Raw genomic sequence first — 16891 nt, forward strand, 5'->3', positions numbered from 1 at the left:
TTTCTTTTCTGGCCTTTCTCTTCTTCTTTTCTGTTTTCTCTCTTCGAAATTCTCTATGTCCTAGAATTCTGCTCTAATACCATATAGAACTATGGAGGAAGATTTGATTTTCAGTCATATTGATACATCATATAAGAGAAGGTTAATATAATATGTACAAACATAACTAATATAGGAAAGATATTAAAAAAAAATCAGTCCTAGGCTACTATCCCAGAGGATTCTCAATCACTGGAATCAAGGGATTGGTAGTAAGGTTAAATTTATACCTTCATTAGAATAAAACTGGAGTAGCGGGTCCCTAACTAAAAATTGGACAAAGGAAATTCTACGGAATATTGATAGCTTTAGCGAAACTGGCAATTGTTAAAAAATGAATTTTAACATGATATTAATAGCCTTTATCAAATAGTAAAATTAAGAATATGGATATATACAGTAGTTCTCTTTTTTTTCCTTTTCAAAATTAGTAGTAAGGTTTGCTATTTTTTAATATTAATCCATGTGTCATAAACACGTTAACAAAAACTTTAACGAAGTAATTAATGGTGCATTGAAAATTAGTTAGCGTATACTAAACTTAATTATTTTATTTATAGTAGTATTGCGTGGAAGGTAATTAAGAAGAGACAGAAGAATAGAGCAAAAGATGTCATCGTTGTACTTTGTAGCTCTATTTCTCTGTTTAAATTGTCATGGAACTGAAGGTAGACGCAAAATCTATAGGGAATTGCTGAGACAACCTTCAATATTCCAGGTATATCATGCATCATAACCTAATCATCATCTTTATTATCAAACTGAAGCAACACATTTTTTGTTGGGCTAATTAACTTTTTTATTTAACTCTCAGGGTGCGTTTGGTTCGGGGTGAAATAAGATAAATCCTGTAATCTTTGTTTAATTTTCAAGATTCCCTCATTTGGTTGTCAAGTAATATAATATTACAGTAATATTTTATTGCAAATAGTGGTTACTATTGATAATATTGGCGGTAATCAGATTACCTTCCCAGGGGGTGTTAATGTTAGATTATCGGGGTAATCATAATTTTTACCCTATTTTGCCCTTAATATTTTATCATTCCGGACACATTTACCCTCATATGTCTACCAAATAACAATTACCCAGACCCCCTATATTTGAGAACTTAGCTAAAACACCCTCGCTACAAAAAAGTTTAAAAGTTAACAAAATACCTCCAATCATCCAAGACCATCGCCGGCCGCTAGCCACCACCGCTGGCCACTGGCGAAAGTCGTCATATCGGCACAAGACCGGCAGGATCTTGCCAGTCGTGTGCCGATAAGGACATTTTCGACCATGGATTTGTGATCCATGGCCGGAGGCGTTTCATGGCCACCGTTTCACGGCCAAAGATCTAGCCTTTTCACGGCCAGATCTATGGCCGTTTCACAGCCACATCTTTAGCTGTGAAATGGTCATATTAACGGTCAGATCTAGCCGTGAAACGACCATATTCACGGCCAGATCTGGCCGGATTAGGCCTGATCGACGTACGACCAGCCAAATCTGGCTGGTCGTGCGCCATTACAGCGGCTTCCAATGGTGGTGGTGGCTGCTGGTGGCGGTTTGGGGTCAGTGGGGGTGACTTTGCTACAAATTAAAGTTGTATATGGTTGGGGTGTTTTGGTAAAATTTCAAATATAGGGGGGTTAAAAGAAATAATTTAAAAAATAATAGAATAAAATAATAATAAAAATAATATTATATTATTATTTTAAAATGAGGGCAATTTAGTAATCTACATAACATACCCACTCATTTATCCTCCCAACCAAACATATTGTTATAACATACCCATCAATTTATTCCAATCGACCAAACACATTTCTCTAAAGATTCCCTAGTAATCTATCTTTCCAGTAATACAACATTCCTCAATAATATAACATTCCCTGAACCAAACGCTACCTCAATATTGATATTTGTTGACGCTTGATTTTGGACATCAACGACTCGCACGTGCAAATTGCTAAGAGAGTCTTAGAAATTACACGTAATGGATCCATGAGATTTGAATATGGAGCTGAGATTATATATGTTGCAGGAAACATAAATAATAGACTAACAAGAGAGGTTTTTATAGTGGTTCGGATGCTTAAAGCAAATCCTACATCCATTGTTATTTTATTGATATCTAACTATTTCTATGATTTTGCCCATAAGACATACAAAGATGAAGAAATACAATGTTTATAGAGAGAAACAATTGAGCTCCAATCTATGCCTAACTCTCATATGCCCAGCCCCCCTTTCGGGAAGAGAAGTGTCAATTTATACACCTTTGAGGTCAATGTAATGAGTGTTTTGCAAGTAACCTTGACACATGGAAGGCTCTCATCCATTCATCTCTTGAAATGAGATAGGGTTGGTATGAATATCTTTGAGGAGGTATGGGCTTGGCAGCTAGTACAAAAAGACATTTATTAAGCTAACATAAGCGTGACTTTTTAGGCATAATAGAAGCCCCCCAGTTTTTGGAGTGAGTAATCGCGCTTTAGAAACTCAGGTCTTTGATCTGAATGACTGTTGCACTATAGGTTATAGTCTCGAATTGAAGAGCTCAAACTATTCCTGGCGCGATCGAGTGCTGAGAGCTAGAAGCTGATTGCGATCTGAGAGCTAGAAGTTGATCGCGATTTGATAGAAGCTCGATCTGAGAGCATAACGAGCTCGATTTGAGAGTATAACGAGCTTGATCAAAGAGTATAACGAGCTCAACCTGAAAGCATAACGAGCTTGACTTGAGATCATAAGGAGCTCGATCTGAGATCATAAGGAGCTGGATCAGAGAGCATAAAGAACTCAATCTAAGATCATAAGGAGCTCGATCAGAGAGCACAACGAGCTCAATCTGAGAGCATAACAAGCTCGATCAAAGAGCATAACGAGCTCGATCTAAGATCATAGTGAGCTCGAGCAGAGAGCATAACGAGCTCGATCAGAAAGCAAGAGATCAACGATCTCAGCGTACGATCAGCGATCTGGATACGCGATTTGAAACTAAAGATCAGCAATCTGAAGCCGAATATCAGATCGACCTGAGCGTGCGATCAGCGATCTGGCCACGCAATCTGGGCGATCTCAATGAGTGATCTCAACGATCTTAAACGCGCGATTTGAAGCTAAAGATTAGCGATCTGAAGCCGAGGATCAGAACGACCTGAGTGTGCGATCAGCGATCTGGGCACGCGATTTGGATGATCTGGGCGATCTGAACAAGTGATGTCAACGATCTTGAACAAGCGATTTGAACTAAAGATAAGCGATCTAAAACTGAAGATCAGCGATATGAGTGTGCGATCAGCAATCTGACCACGCGATTTGAAGCTAAAGATCAGTGATTTGAAGCCGAGGATCAGAACGACCTGAGCGTGCGATCAGCGATCTAGCCACACGATCTGGGCAATCTGAACGCGTGATCTCAATGATCTTGAACTCGTGATTTGAAGCTAAAGATCAGCGATCTGAGCATGCGATCAGTGATCTGGCCACGTGATCTGGGCGATCTGAACGCACGATTTGAAGCTAAAGATCAGCGATCTAAAGTTGAAGATCAACTATCTAAATGTGCAATCAACGATCTGGCCACGCGATCGGAGAACTTTGACGCAGGTTTGAGACCTGCATGGGCCACCAAACTGTTGACGCTTGATTTTGGACATCAACGACTCGCACGTGTAAAGTGCTAAGAGAGTCTTAGAAATTACACGTGATAGATCCATGAGATTTGAATATGGAGTTGAGATTATATATGTTGCAGAAAACATAAATAATAGACTGACAAGAGAGGTTTTTATAGTGATTCGGATGCTTAAAGCAAATCCTACATCCACTGTTATTTTATTGATCTCTGACTATTTTTATGATTTTGCTTATAAGACATACAAAGATGAAGAAATACAGTGTTTACAGAGAGAAATTATTGAGCTTCAATCTATGTCTAGCTCTCATATGCCCAGCCCCCCTTTTCAGGAAGAGAAGTGCCAATTTATACACCTTTGAGGTCAATGTAATAAGTGTTTTGCAAGTTATCTTGACATATGGAAGGCTCTCGTCCATTCATCTCTTGAAATGAGATAGGGTTGATATGAATATCTTTGAGGAAGTATGGGTTTGGCAGCTAGTACAAAAAGACATTTATTGAGCTGATATAAGCGTGACTTTTTAGGCATAACAATATTAGATTTATTATTTGATCAATATATTTTATATTTGCATCTTAAATATATGATAAAATTTGTATATTAATATTAATTAAATGATGTGAGATAGAATAAATTAGTTTTGGCTTTTGGCTTTACAACCAAAATAAAATAACATTTTGATAATAAAAAAAAAAAAAATACAACTCCATCAGTGAATAAAAAGATATTATTTAATTCAGAATTAACCTAATAATACATATATAATTAAGTAAATATAAATTATAAAATAAAGAAAAAAAATATATTTATTACTTAAACATGGTGGTATAGAAGCTTACTATCAACTCTGAAATTGATTTGTAATTTTTGGCAACTCATTGTTTCTTCATGAACAATCGCAGCCAAAAAAATGCTAAATATGACAGCGTGGATATACACAAACAACCTGCTTTCGATCATATCCTATTAAAGAATCACAAGATCCAGGTATATTTTTTTTTCTCTTTTTCCATTTGGTTTTCTTGAAAATTTATAGTGAAAAAACCAATAATGGGTTGGCCGAGTGGTAAAGATTTAGGGTCAAGAGGTTTGTTTCCCCTATGATCTTAGGTTCAAATCACAAGAATGGTTGTTAATATTATTGATCATAGACTGTAGGGTTGCCCTATTTTGGAAATCTTGTTTTTTGGGTCGGGGGACTAGTGAAAAGATTTTCCCTTGATAGGACTTCAACTTTTTATTCATATATTCCATTTGATTTAATTATTGTGCAGATTGGTCCAAATTCCTTGCCAAAACCGAAGAATACGAACTTAAAATTCAACAATTATCCACACTTGGAATCCACCGATGAAGGTTGTCCCAAAGGAAAGGTGCCTATCCAAAGACTGAAAGTTGATAACCTAACAGATGTTATTCATCCACTTACAGAGACAGCACCCGGTAAACATGTAAGTTATTTAGTCATTACCAAGGCATAATCAGAATTTTGATTTAACGGGTGACAACATAGCAACAGTTAGTAACACATTACAATATAGAATATAAAAACGTTTCGCCACCTTCTTTTTGTTTCCAGATTGTTATTGCTAATTCATTCAAATTTGACTTTGATTAATAAAAAAAATAAAAATAAATTACACATGATTTGTATTGATCACATAAATTGGAGAATTTAGTAGAATATGTTTTTGGTGCACTTGGAAAATGTCATCAACCACTAAGGGGCCATGGAAATTTTATATAACTTGTTCATTTTCTAAACAAAGCAAAGATTTGACATCTCAACCATTCCAGTTTCTTGCTAGCTAATTTCATTTTCTTCTCTTATAAACTAACCAATCAAACAACTCTCTCGATACTATCAATTCTGATTTTTCTTTTTTCCTTCTTTTCTCTTTCTTAAACTTGTTTTCATTGATCGATCGCGCCTCATGCATGACAGGAACAAATTCATGAATATTGCCTGTGAGCAAGCTCAAAATACATGGTTGATTGATTGATCGTTAATTCTCCTTGGTCGATGGAATTGTGTTGTTATGCTGTAAGTGTATTGAGAAATCGGGGATGTTGGAACGGCTCAATCAAATCAAATCTCTCAAGGATTGGGTCCTTTCATTTGATTGAGCCGTGCCAATATCACGTTTAATTTCTTCGTTCATCCCCTTTTCCTTCTCTTGAATTCATTTTTGGCTACTCATTTTAAGGGTTTTTTATTTGTTATAAATCGATGGTATGTTTTATTAGTCAATGATGATTATGCATATATCGATAAATGATACATACATCTATTTAAACGAATAAGATTGATGAAAATACTGCAATCGTTCCATGCAGATACATAGACTTCCCTTCGAATTCCCCTGCCCTAGTTACTGTATTTGCATATATGAAATTAATATTGGAAGAAATTATGGATGGTACTGTGAATACTATATTAGGAGTTAATATTTAACATTAAGCTATTTTGAAAAATTAACACATGAGATACTAAACATATTGATAACATATCAGCAAATATAATGACAATTGTATCTTATAATCTTAAAAGATTTATTAAGAAAAAATAAAAATTCGCAAACTAGCTTAAAATATGCTTTTTTCAGTTCTTGTTTTCTTAGAAATATCAAATATCAAAAGTTGGATAATATTAAAAGTAGAACAGTATTACACTTACAACTTTTTTATACATCATTTTCATATAACTTAGATGTAATAGCTCACGATTGATCAGTTTACAATGGATCTCATCTATCCAAATGTAAACTGACCAATCACGAACTACTATTATAAGGTTGCATAAAAAAGTTATATGAAGAAGTTGTAAATGTAATTTTATTATTAAAAGTAAGATGTTTAATTCCTCCACCTGTTAATTTATACTGCTTATAGTTTGCAGTGGCTAAGTCAAATGTGTTTAAGAAAATTTATGGCGCAAGTGCAACTATAGGCTTAAATACTCCACATGCGAAAATGAATCAAATCAGTGCAGCTACTATCTGGATTGAAGGTAAATCAGTGCAGCTACTATCTGGATTGAAGGTGGAGAAGGTCCTCAACTTAACAGTTTACAAATTGGATGGGCCTAAGTCAATTTCATCTACATATGAATTCAAATTTCTGTAATTTAGTTATGATTTTTCACACCTTAATAAATCAAATTAACTAGCTTCCCGTATGATGACTGTGCTTAATATTTAGGTCCATCCACGTATCTATGGAGACTATCTCACGCACTTGACAGGATATTGGACAGTTAGAATCAACCCCTTGTATATCTCTAATCTAATATCTTGTTCATCTATGGGCATGCCCTTCACAAATCTTAACACAATTTAATTTTACGTAAAAAAAGGCAGATGGTTCTATCAAAACAGGTTGTTTTAATGCGCTGTGCCCTGGTTTTGTACAAGTGCATCGTAAATATTACCTTGGTCAAGCTTACGGAAACTTTTGGGCCAAGAAAAACCGTAACTTAACTCATATTTTAGTACATCGGGTAATGAACAATTACTTTCCACACTAAAAAATGGTTTCAGATTCTCAGATTGTCATTACGAAACTGAGAGTTAATTTCTTTTCCTTTTCAACAGGACAAATCAACGGGACATTGGTGGGTGACCTTAGAGAACAACATACACTTGGGATATTGGCCTGAGAAGCTTTTCACTGTGTTTGGTTGTGGAGCAAACAGTGTACAATTTGATGGGTGGACTTACGGATATCCAGATGGGATGAGTCCACCAATGGGGACAGGCTATTTTCCAACAACAAATAATCTCAAACAATCAAGCTTTTTTTTAAACCTAAAATATGTTGATGATTTGGGGGTTTTGCAGGATGCGCATAGACTGCGCCAAGTTGCTGATATTAGTAACTGTTATGATGCCATATATTTGGGTCACAAAAATAGAGTAAATGAACAAATCTTAACCTTTGGAGGACCTGGAGGACAATGTGACCTCTGATAGATCTAGAATTAATGAGGATTTGATGGTTCATTTGTCATTGGGAAGTGATTTGAATAATATTAATCTCATTTAAATAAAGATGCTTATTTTCTGAAAGTAGTATATATGAGTTTTATGTATGGTTTAATTATTCTAATAGCGGTTATATAATTAAGAAATGAATGAGCTCTCAGTTGACAGAAAACCAAACTGCATGCGTCCATTTTAGAATCAAAATGATACATTGTACGAGGGCAATTTAACAAATAATGATATACTTTTGGTCTCAACATTCTCCTTTTAATGTTTTTATGTATACAAGGAGTTGCCTAATGCCAATTTCACCCTAAGGGGGCGTTTGGTTAGCGGTAATGTGATATTATTGGGGTAATGTCATCTTATATTACTTGATTACCACATTTGGTTGTCAAGTAATATAAGATTCCAGTAATCTTCAAATACCAATAGTAGTTACTATTGGTAATATTGGAGATAATCTAATTACCTTCATTTTCTTAGGTATTCTAAGTATATCAGGATTATCTTTTTTTGTTACAATTTTATCCCTTATTAATAAAAGTTTTAGACAATAATACCCTCATTTTAAAATAAATTTACATTAATATCCTGTTTCAATTTTACCCTTATTTAACTAAAATTTTGGACAATAATGTCCTTATGTTTAAAACAATTTATAGACCACGACTGCCACTCAGCCACCACGACCACTACCACCCAGCGACCACCGCCGACAGCGGCCAACCACCACGGACCGCTACCGAAAAGTTGTCGGGGTCCCTTAAAAAGAACCAGATTCGGTGGGAGGCTTCGGGAGGTTTCGATGTGGCCGTTTCCGGCCATATTGATGGCCGAAAAAGGTCATATTGGGCCAGATCGATGAAACTGGCCTTTAACGGCCAGATCTATTTTGGCCGGAATAAAATTGGTTGTTAACGGCCAGGTCTGTGGCCATTAAAGGCCAGATCTGGCTTGATATGGCCGTTTTCGGCAATCAATATGGCCAGAAACGGCCAAGTCGGAGCCTCTTGGTCATTGTGAGCTTCTCACGGGGATTTTCGAAGCTTTCGGCGGTGGTTTGCAGTGACGGCATGCGGTGGCAGGAGGTAGGGGTGATTTCGTAATAAATTAAAGTTTTATATAAGCGGTGGTGTTTTAACTAAATCTGAAATATTGGGGGTTAAAAGAAATTATTCAAAAATTATAATAAAAATAATATTATATTAATATTTGAAAAGGGGACAATTTAGTAATTTAAATAATATACCCACCAATTTATTCCCCATAACCAAACATATTCATTAATAACATACTCACCAACTAACCAAACACATTTTTCTAAAGATTCCCAATAATCTTCCAAGGTAATCTATCTCTCTAGTAATCCAACATTCCCAGTAATCTAACATTCCTGAACCAAACACCCTTTAAACATATTGTAATTAATAGATCATAGATGTGATCTTTGATGAGGGCATTACATGACTGGCAGTGCAAACACATATTTATCCTTCAATAATCCTAATTTCTCTCTTCAGCTTTCTCTAAAACATAATTTAAAAAAAAAAAAAAAAGAGCTCTGTTTCTATTATAGTTTGCCCATTTCTATGGTTGGATTGATGATTTCATCAGCCATCATGTGAAGCAGCCCTGGTTGTGAGAGTGAATCCATGTAGCCTTGTAGGGGAAGGAGTAAAGAGAGAACTTTCATTTGAACAAATAGCCTGCACATTCGAGAGAATTAGTCCATTGTTTTGGTATTTATAACAACTGATTTTGAAAATATCAAACAAATATTAAATTAAATTATGCAGTAGTTTCTTCTGGTTCCCAAATCCATTTTGGATATCCAAAAACAGGGTTAGCATTTCTCACGTATTAGATTGATCGACCAAATGGCAATCAATCAAATCAATATTCAGTCAAAATTTGTTGCTGCTCTTATCTTCTTTCTGCATTTTATGATTTATAGTTTCTTGGTCAGAGACTACTGCCTAGAACTTGAAGCACAAGAAAAAAACTGTTAATAATGTAATGATCTTTTCTGGTAGAATTACTGTTTCTTAATCAGATAATACTGTCTTGAACAAAACAAATGCAATTAGTAATTTTTTTTTTTTCTTCTAGTAGATCTTGTATTCTGCTAGAGACCTTTATAGTTTAAGCTCTGGATCCACTACTGCATTACATGTACTTGAAAGATATATTAATTTTATACATTAGAGATGTAGTAATCTCAGAACCTTTAGTTTTTAATTTAATCATGATCACTAATCAAAGAAGACGAAGTATATACAGCATTAATCTTCTTATATTTCTGATGGTCTTACCTTCACTACGACCTACTTTGTTAGATCAACATTAATCTGTCAACCCTTTGAAAGCACAAGCATATCAAAAGATTTCCCTTCATTATACTGACACTCTCAGAATGCAAAATTAAGAAACTTCCAATACTTTCTTAGAAAAAATAAAGAAAGCTCAAGCTTCTTCCATCAAGTTTATGAAAAAATGTATGATTGCATTCTCCATTTGCAAATACTCCACTTTTGAAACCATTCCTCTAATAGTCACGTAATGATTCATGGAATTTATCCAATTAGTATATTCATTGCAGGTTTGGCAGAATTTTTTTTTTTTTTTTTTTTTTTTTATAAAAACTCTAAACTTTTCTAAAAAATCAGTGTAATTTTCTTGGTTTGATTAAGCTTTTACAACTGGTAGTTTTCTTATTTTGTCTATAAACGCCTAGAGTTTCAGAGTGAATGCATATCATTTCCTTTGTAAACAAGTCCAAGTCATCGTTCGTACATTAAATTAAAAAATTCTTTATGGTTAAATATCACTTAGATTTATAAGAATCAAACATTGGGGGTTATGTTATTTTAAAACCACAGGGGGTTAAATTCGCTAAAACATGTCGTTTCTAAACTGGAACGATGTGTATCTTCTTAGTAAACGGCATTGCTTGGTATAAAAATTAATGCATGTGCTCAAATTTTAACGACATGTCGTACAAAAGTTTGCCCCTGTATTATAATATGAATCAAAAACCCCCTAATGTTCTTACTACTGTGACCTATATGATATTTACCATGAAAAATTTTACAAATTATGAGGCGAGGTTGTTTAATCTCTGAAGACAAGAACGACATGACGTTCTCTCATAAACGACATGTCATTTCCCTTTGAAACGACCGTTATATTGCACATGAAGACACAACCTCGGAATTCCAAATAAGCTGCAGCATCCGAATCATCATATCTACTACATTGCCTTTGGGGCGTCGACATTCTTCCACAAGCTGTTCGAATGGCTTCGGAGCAGGTAATGGCCCTATAGAAATAAATGAGTTCCATTCAAGAAGAAGTAATTGTATTTACGTTCTCACATGCTTCTGGCAGCCCTGCCTCTGAAGGAAATATTATCATGCGACTACTGATATGAATGGCCTGGTTGTGGGTGTGATTGTGATGGTGATCCTGGATCCATGTAAGAGGCTGCTATATTGAAATGGATGATAAAGGAACAGCAAAAGAAGAACAAACCGGAATTTTGGCTTCTCCAGATGCCGTTTCCGACGCTGGAAAACGGCGTCTGCAAATGTACACCGTATCCAGACGCGCGAACGACGTCGGTCGAAAATCTCTATCCAGACACCGCCGGCGTTCGTGAAGAGGTGTTCTCCCGACACAGCCACGATGCGCCCTTCTTCGTTGTATTATACCCACGGATTCTTTCAAAACGACCAAAAAAAACAATGAGCGATTCAATGATGGACGGAAATGGATTTTGAATAATGAGGGGTGTTCGGTCGTATTTCTGTGTAGTTGGTAAATGAGGATGAGTTGTATGTTGTGGCTGACAATGTTGGCTTGTATTTTGCAAATGAATTTGAACTTGTAAATGGGATGGAAATGGCCAAAGTGCTAAATTGAATAAAATAAAAAAAAAAATTTTAAAAAAAAAACTGAAATGTATATTGGTTTAAAGTGCTAAGAGCTAGTTCGAACACCCAATCACAAGAAAAAAAAAACATTACCAATTAATATTACAATGATATATAATTAAATTAATAAAGAAAAATAATGATCTATGTAGACGAGGTAGATGAAAACAGCGTAAACATCTTTGAAGAGTTTCTTAAATATTTGAGGAAGTCTACCGGACTCATTTAGTTACTAAATCAATAAAATAAAATAATTAGATTATAACATGAGAATGACATAATGTTAAGGAATTTTTATTTAAATAATCCTTTTTGGTAATTTTCAATATTATAATATATTTTTAAATTTTAAAAAACTAATAATAGAACTAAAAAAGAGTTTAGGTACGGCTCAAAGCCTCAAATAACAACTTCATTTATTTATTTTTTTTTTTTTAAATGTATCTACTTGAGCCTTATCCACTTGCTATTCGGTAAAAAATATAAGTATTAAACACATCTTTAAGATTATCCATTGGATTAAAATGCACTCTAATAGTGTTGTGCGTAAAAAATCACACTGATGTCAGCACCACTAATCAAAGTTTAAAGAGGTTTTGTGCCGTCCAAGAGCTACCACGTCACCTCAAAAGACAAAATGTATTAGCTGTCAATCCCAAACCATCTTAAAGATATTTTATATCAATCCTATCTCATTTTAAGATAATGATTAAGAAGTGATCTCACGTGTAATGACAACTTGCAAAAACACTCATTGAAAAAGGGGTTGGGCATATGAGAGCTAGACAAACATTTGAGTTTTATTATTTTTTCTCTATAAACAAAACATTTATCCATCTTTGTACGTCTTACAAGCAATATCATAGAGATAGTTAGAAAATAATATAATAGTAGTGGACGTAGGATTTGTTTTAAGCATTCGAACTACTTTAAAAATCATCTTCCATTTCTCTTTATTCATTGTATTTTCCATTCACGTGTAATTTTTAAACCAATTTAACACTTTGCACATGTGAATAGTAATTGTCAAAATCCACCATTAACAAATAGTAATACCAACTTGCTCCTAGTAATTGAGTTAGAGGAATCTGGGATGTTGGAATCTAATTTTGAGGGCCATGAAATTTTGACAATGAGATTTGACCAAGTAGCATCTCCACAGTCTCCACTTGGTTTTGATCAACATTGTACGTATCTAACAAATTGCCGCATGACCAGGTATACCAGAATCAATAGTCTTAACTGAAAATGAGGAAATATATATAAACGTTTTTCAAGTGATATAATCTTACCATAAAACTAAAAGCCACCATTGAAGCTGAAGCTGTGACATCAAATGGAAAATAGAAAACACACTCACCACTCCACGCCTCTTGCTACTAGATTGGATGATTTAGAAATCATTGTGAGTTTCTCTCTTATTATTATTATTTTAAATGAAACATATTATTTTATATTATCATGATGGAAACCTTGTGCTTTTCATTTAATTTCTTTAATGGGATGTGACAACAGTTGAATAACTTACAAGGAAATCATAATTTGACACAATGGGGCAAGAATAACAAGGTTCAAGGAGTGGAGACACTAGATGTGAAATTGAATTTGGCAGTTGAAGAAGCACACATGAAAAGTTCATTGATGAACGGAGTAACGTCTCTTGAAAATGGGCAATCTCAGGTGAAATCATCTTAAATGGAACTACATTCTCTGGTTTACTGTATTAAATCTTTTGATTGCATATATGTGATGCCTCTGACATGAACCAATAGAATGATCTGAATGTTATCTTAATTGCTAGGAAAAGATGAATCAGACCTTTGTGGACTCATCACCAGCAGAAAGCAAATTAGCGAAAGAGATTATTTTTTGTCCATAAATTTTATTTTATTTCCTTCAAGTGACTTAATATAATGTGACAATGTTGGCTCCTAAATGATAATGCTAAAATACATATGGAAATAAAAATTTAGAGAGGATATGTTAAATACATGCAACCATCCATCATGTCACACTCTGTTCAAACTCAAGTTTTTTTATACATCCATGATTGATACTACTACAGTGATGCTTTATTTCAGTAAATTATTAGCATCTTAATTTTTGTTAATTTGTTGTTTAGCTAAGCTTGGAGCATGATTCTTCAACGAAAATAATAAATGGGGAAGCAGCTTCAAGCCAGGAATCAAAACGGGGATTCTTTCGCTCCTTACCAATTTTCAACTCTCTATATCAATCTCATAAAAAAGATCCTCAACTACATGACAAAAAAGATCGGCAACTACCTGTCAATGGTTCTCGAATTCAGGTGATATTTACATTTCAAAATAGTGCAACTCCAATAAATTTTTTTATATTCCGCTTTTGGCCAAAAAGAAATCATTTTTAACTGCTGGTATTCGTTAGGACTCTGAAATGAAATTGAGAATGTATTTATGAAGGGCCGATTTCTCAATTGACTGCCAATATGACAAAATTCAAAACAGTAAGTGCATGACCTAGCATTTAAATAATTAACCCACAAAAGAAGTCATTGTACTCATTATTGGACTTCTTTAATGCAAATCCTAAAAGCTGAGCATAAAAGTTGAATAACTATGAGTAATATGGATGAGATTATGTGGGGACTTATAATGGTCTTTAGAGATTAGTTAATGTACACGTGCCAAAACATTCTGTTTACCAATATATATATATATATATATATATATATATCAATGAGATTATGTGGCATCATGGATTGTTACAATATTATTTGTTTATTTTTTCACAGGGAAAACCTAGTAAAGTGCAGCAAAAGAGGAAGCAGCTGACAAATTCTTTGAAGCAGAATGGGGAGAATAAGCCAAGTAAGGAGGAAAAAGCATGCAAAAATGGGGAGAATAAGCCAATTAAGGATGAGAAAGCGCGCAAAAATAAGGAGAATAAGCCAAGTAAGGATGAAAAAGCATGCAAAAATCAGGAGAGTAAGCCAATTAAGGATGAAAGCACATGCAAAAATGGGGAGAATAAGCCAGTTAAGGATGAAAAAGCATGCAAAAAAGAAAAGAAGAGGGTCCTAAGAAATTGGTTTCCCCAATTATTGGGTTGTTAAGGTTCTACTTATCTGCTCTTGTTATTAGTGCCGGCTTAAGGAGATTTGGGACGATGAAAATTCTAAAATATAATGTTTTATATGGAATGCAAAATAAAGTTGTTCAGTAATTTTTATAATAAACATGTTTAATTAGAATTTCATTTAACTCTACATCTTTTTATGTTTATGAGAGCTTTATTGAAAACTTTTCTGTTAACTAAGTTTTCTATCTAGCTTATCTTTTTTTAAGTTCTTTATATGCAAATTTATAAATTTTATTAGACATGCTTAGGATTCAAAATTAGCTACAAATAAACATTTGATTAAAAAAAATACAAAAGAAAATAATAATACTCATTAGGATTCATTAACTTGTTTGAAATGATAATGAGAATGATTATTTTTATTCTTACTCTATGATGTAATAAAGTGAAAAGAATAACCTGGACTGAGTTTGCTCTCTATTGGCATTTTTTCATGATAAAATGTTATTAAACCATTATTTGGATGGAAAAAAGTCGTTATCTCTTACTTTTCGAAGCAAATATTTAATTTATGTTGGTAAGCTCACTCAAGAACTTTATGTGGTCCAATTTGAGGGAGAGTGTTGACTATGTTGTTCAAGTAAAGGTCAAAGGGGTTAAACTGTAGTTTTGTAAAATACAAGGGTTGAGCTAAGTCATCAGAAACGATGGCATTTTAGAATAGTCAAGGTTGTTATATAAACCCAATTGTATCTTTACGAAATCAGTTAAGAAATGAAAAACAGTAATTGATTCTTCTAATAGAATCCAAATTCATTTTTGCTTCCTCCATTATTGATTCTTCAGCTACATTTACAATTTAGTGGTATTTGAATTTGAAATAATATATATTGTTTTAATATTCATCTAATTTTACCTACACTTTGGAGGATCTACACTAACAGTTAAAGTTTATTCATATAAAACATATCTATTTAAAGAAGAAAATGAAATACAGAACGCATCGATTTAGACTCCTAGAAAACATGAAATCCTAAAAATAGAAGATTCTTTATAGTAATTAACTATATGTTTTGGTAATTAAAAAAAAAAAAGGAAAACCAAAAAATAATAAATAATAAATCCTAACCATTGAATAATAACACAATTCCTCTATAGATTAAGTAAAATTAGATGAGGAAATTAAGGATCCAAATCCATAATCCATAATTTTAATTTAAACTCATTCAATTTAAAATAGGGTTATTGTTAGCTACACCCCTTAAACTTTAACATTTGTTAACCCCACCTTCTTCGGAATTAGTCATTTACAGCCCTTTACGTCAAAAAAATTTATGTTAAAGAAAAAAGTTAATGTGAGAAGAGCGACATAGACCTTCTATGTTAAAATATGAAATTATAAAATAAAATATTTTAAAAATTAATTAAAAAAATTAGAAAAGGTTTAAAAAATTAAATTAAAAAAAAAAATTGTTATCATAAGTGATGTTCCCAGATGGCAAATTACTATCTGGCATCCATCGCAAGCAACAGCCCTAGATCACAGTTTACGATCTAGGATCACTGCTTTGGAGATCACAAGCACCAGCAATGTGAGATATTGCTAGATGGATGGTCTTAGATAGGGGTATTCAAAAGCGGTTAACCGCTTTTTTTAACCGAACCGGTTTTTAGGTTCGAAAAAATTCCCAAACCAAAACCGAACCGGTTTGGAGGGAAAACCGGTTTTTCGATTAACCGGTTTTAAACCAGTTTTCCTTTTTTTTTTTAATAAAACTTTTTTTTTCTAAATATAATTAATACATATCCAAATAAAAATTAAACATTCATACATATTTATCGACCGCTACTAACAATACATTAAAAATATTATTATTTTTTTATTTAATATATAATATATTATATTATTATTTTTTATTTAACATATAATATTTATTTTTATTATATATATATATACACTGAAATCATATTAAGAAGTGAGATTAACACTTAACTAGGTAATTGCGACAGTGCCGCACTGGAACCAGATTAAGTGATGAACAAAAATTTAAAGAAACAAAGAACACAAATAAAAACTTAAATAAACATTACAAATAAAAACTTAAATGAAACACGATGAATGATGAAGAGATAAATAAAAGAACTAGAACTTGAAAGATTAAAAGAGAATAATCAAAGAACTTGAAAGATTAAATATTAAATGATTATTGAAATAAATTGAACTTACAATGAAAGCTTTCTT

The 16891-nt window shown here is 33.4% G+C and overlaps 1 protein-coding gene across 1 annotated transcript; it reads left to right on the forward strand.

Moving 5' to 3' along the window:
• The first annotated feature begins 4559 nt into the window (after positions 1–4559).
• Positions 4560–7639, forward strand: LOC116142372. Its single transcript, XM_031427794.1, has 4 exons — positions 4560–4658; positions 4946–5122; positions 6564–6722; positions 7265–7639. The coding sequence occupies exons 1-4, from the start codon at positions 4560–4562 to the stop codon at positions 7637–7639; spliced, it is 810 nt and encodes a 269-aa protein (XP_031283654.1).
• Positions 7640–16891: the final 9252 nt, after the last annotated feature.

The sequence above is a fragment of the Pistacia vera genome, unplaced genomic scaffold (genome assembly GCF_008641045.1).
Source record: "Pistacia vera cultivar Batoury unplaced genomic scaffold, PisVer_v2 Contig407, whole genome shotgun sequence".
Classification (NCBI taxonomy): Eukaryota; Viridiplantae; Streptophyta; class Magnoliopsida; order Sapindales; family Anacardiaceae; genus Pistacia; species Pistacia vera.

Excerpts from the sequence above, each read along its gene's own strand:
- LOC116142372 (XM_031427794.1), top strand. The coding sequence starts at position 4,560 with ATGAACAATCGCAGCCAAAAAAATGCTAAATATGACAGCGTGGATATA. Across the intron at positions 4,659-4,945 it reads TAAAGAATCACAAGATCCAG|ATTGGTCCAAATTCCTTGCC; the intron begins GTATATTTTTTT and ends ATTATTGTGCAG. Across the intron at positions 6,723-7,264 it reads CTGGATTGAAGGTGGAGAAG|GACAAATCAACGGGACATTG; the intron begins GTCCTCAACTTA and ends CCTTTTCAACAG.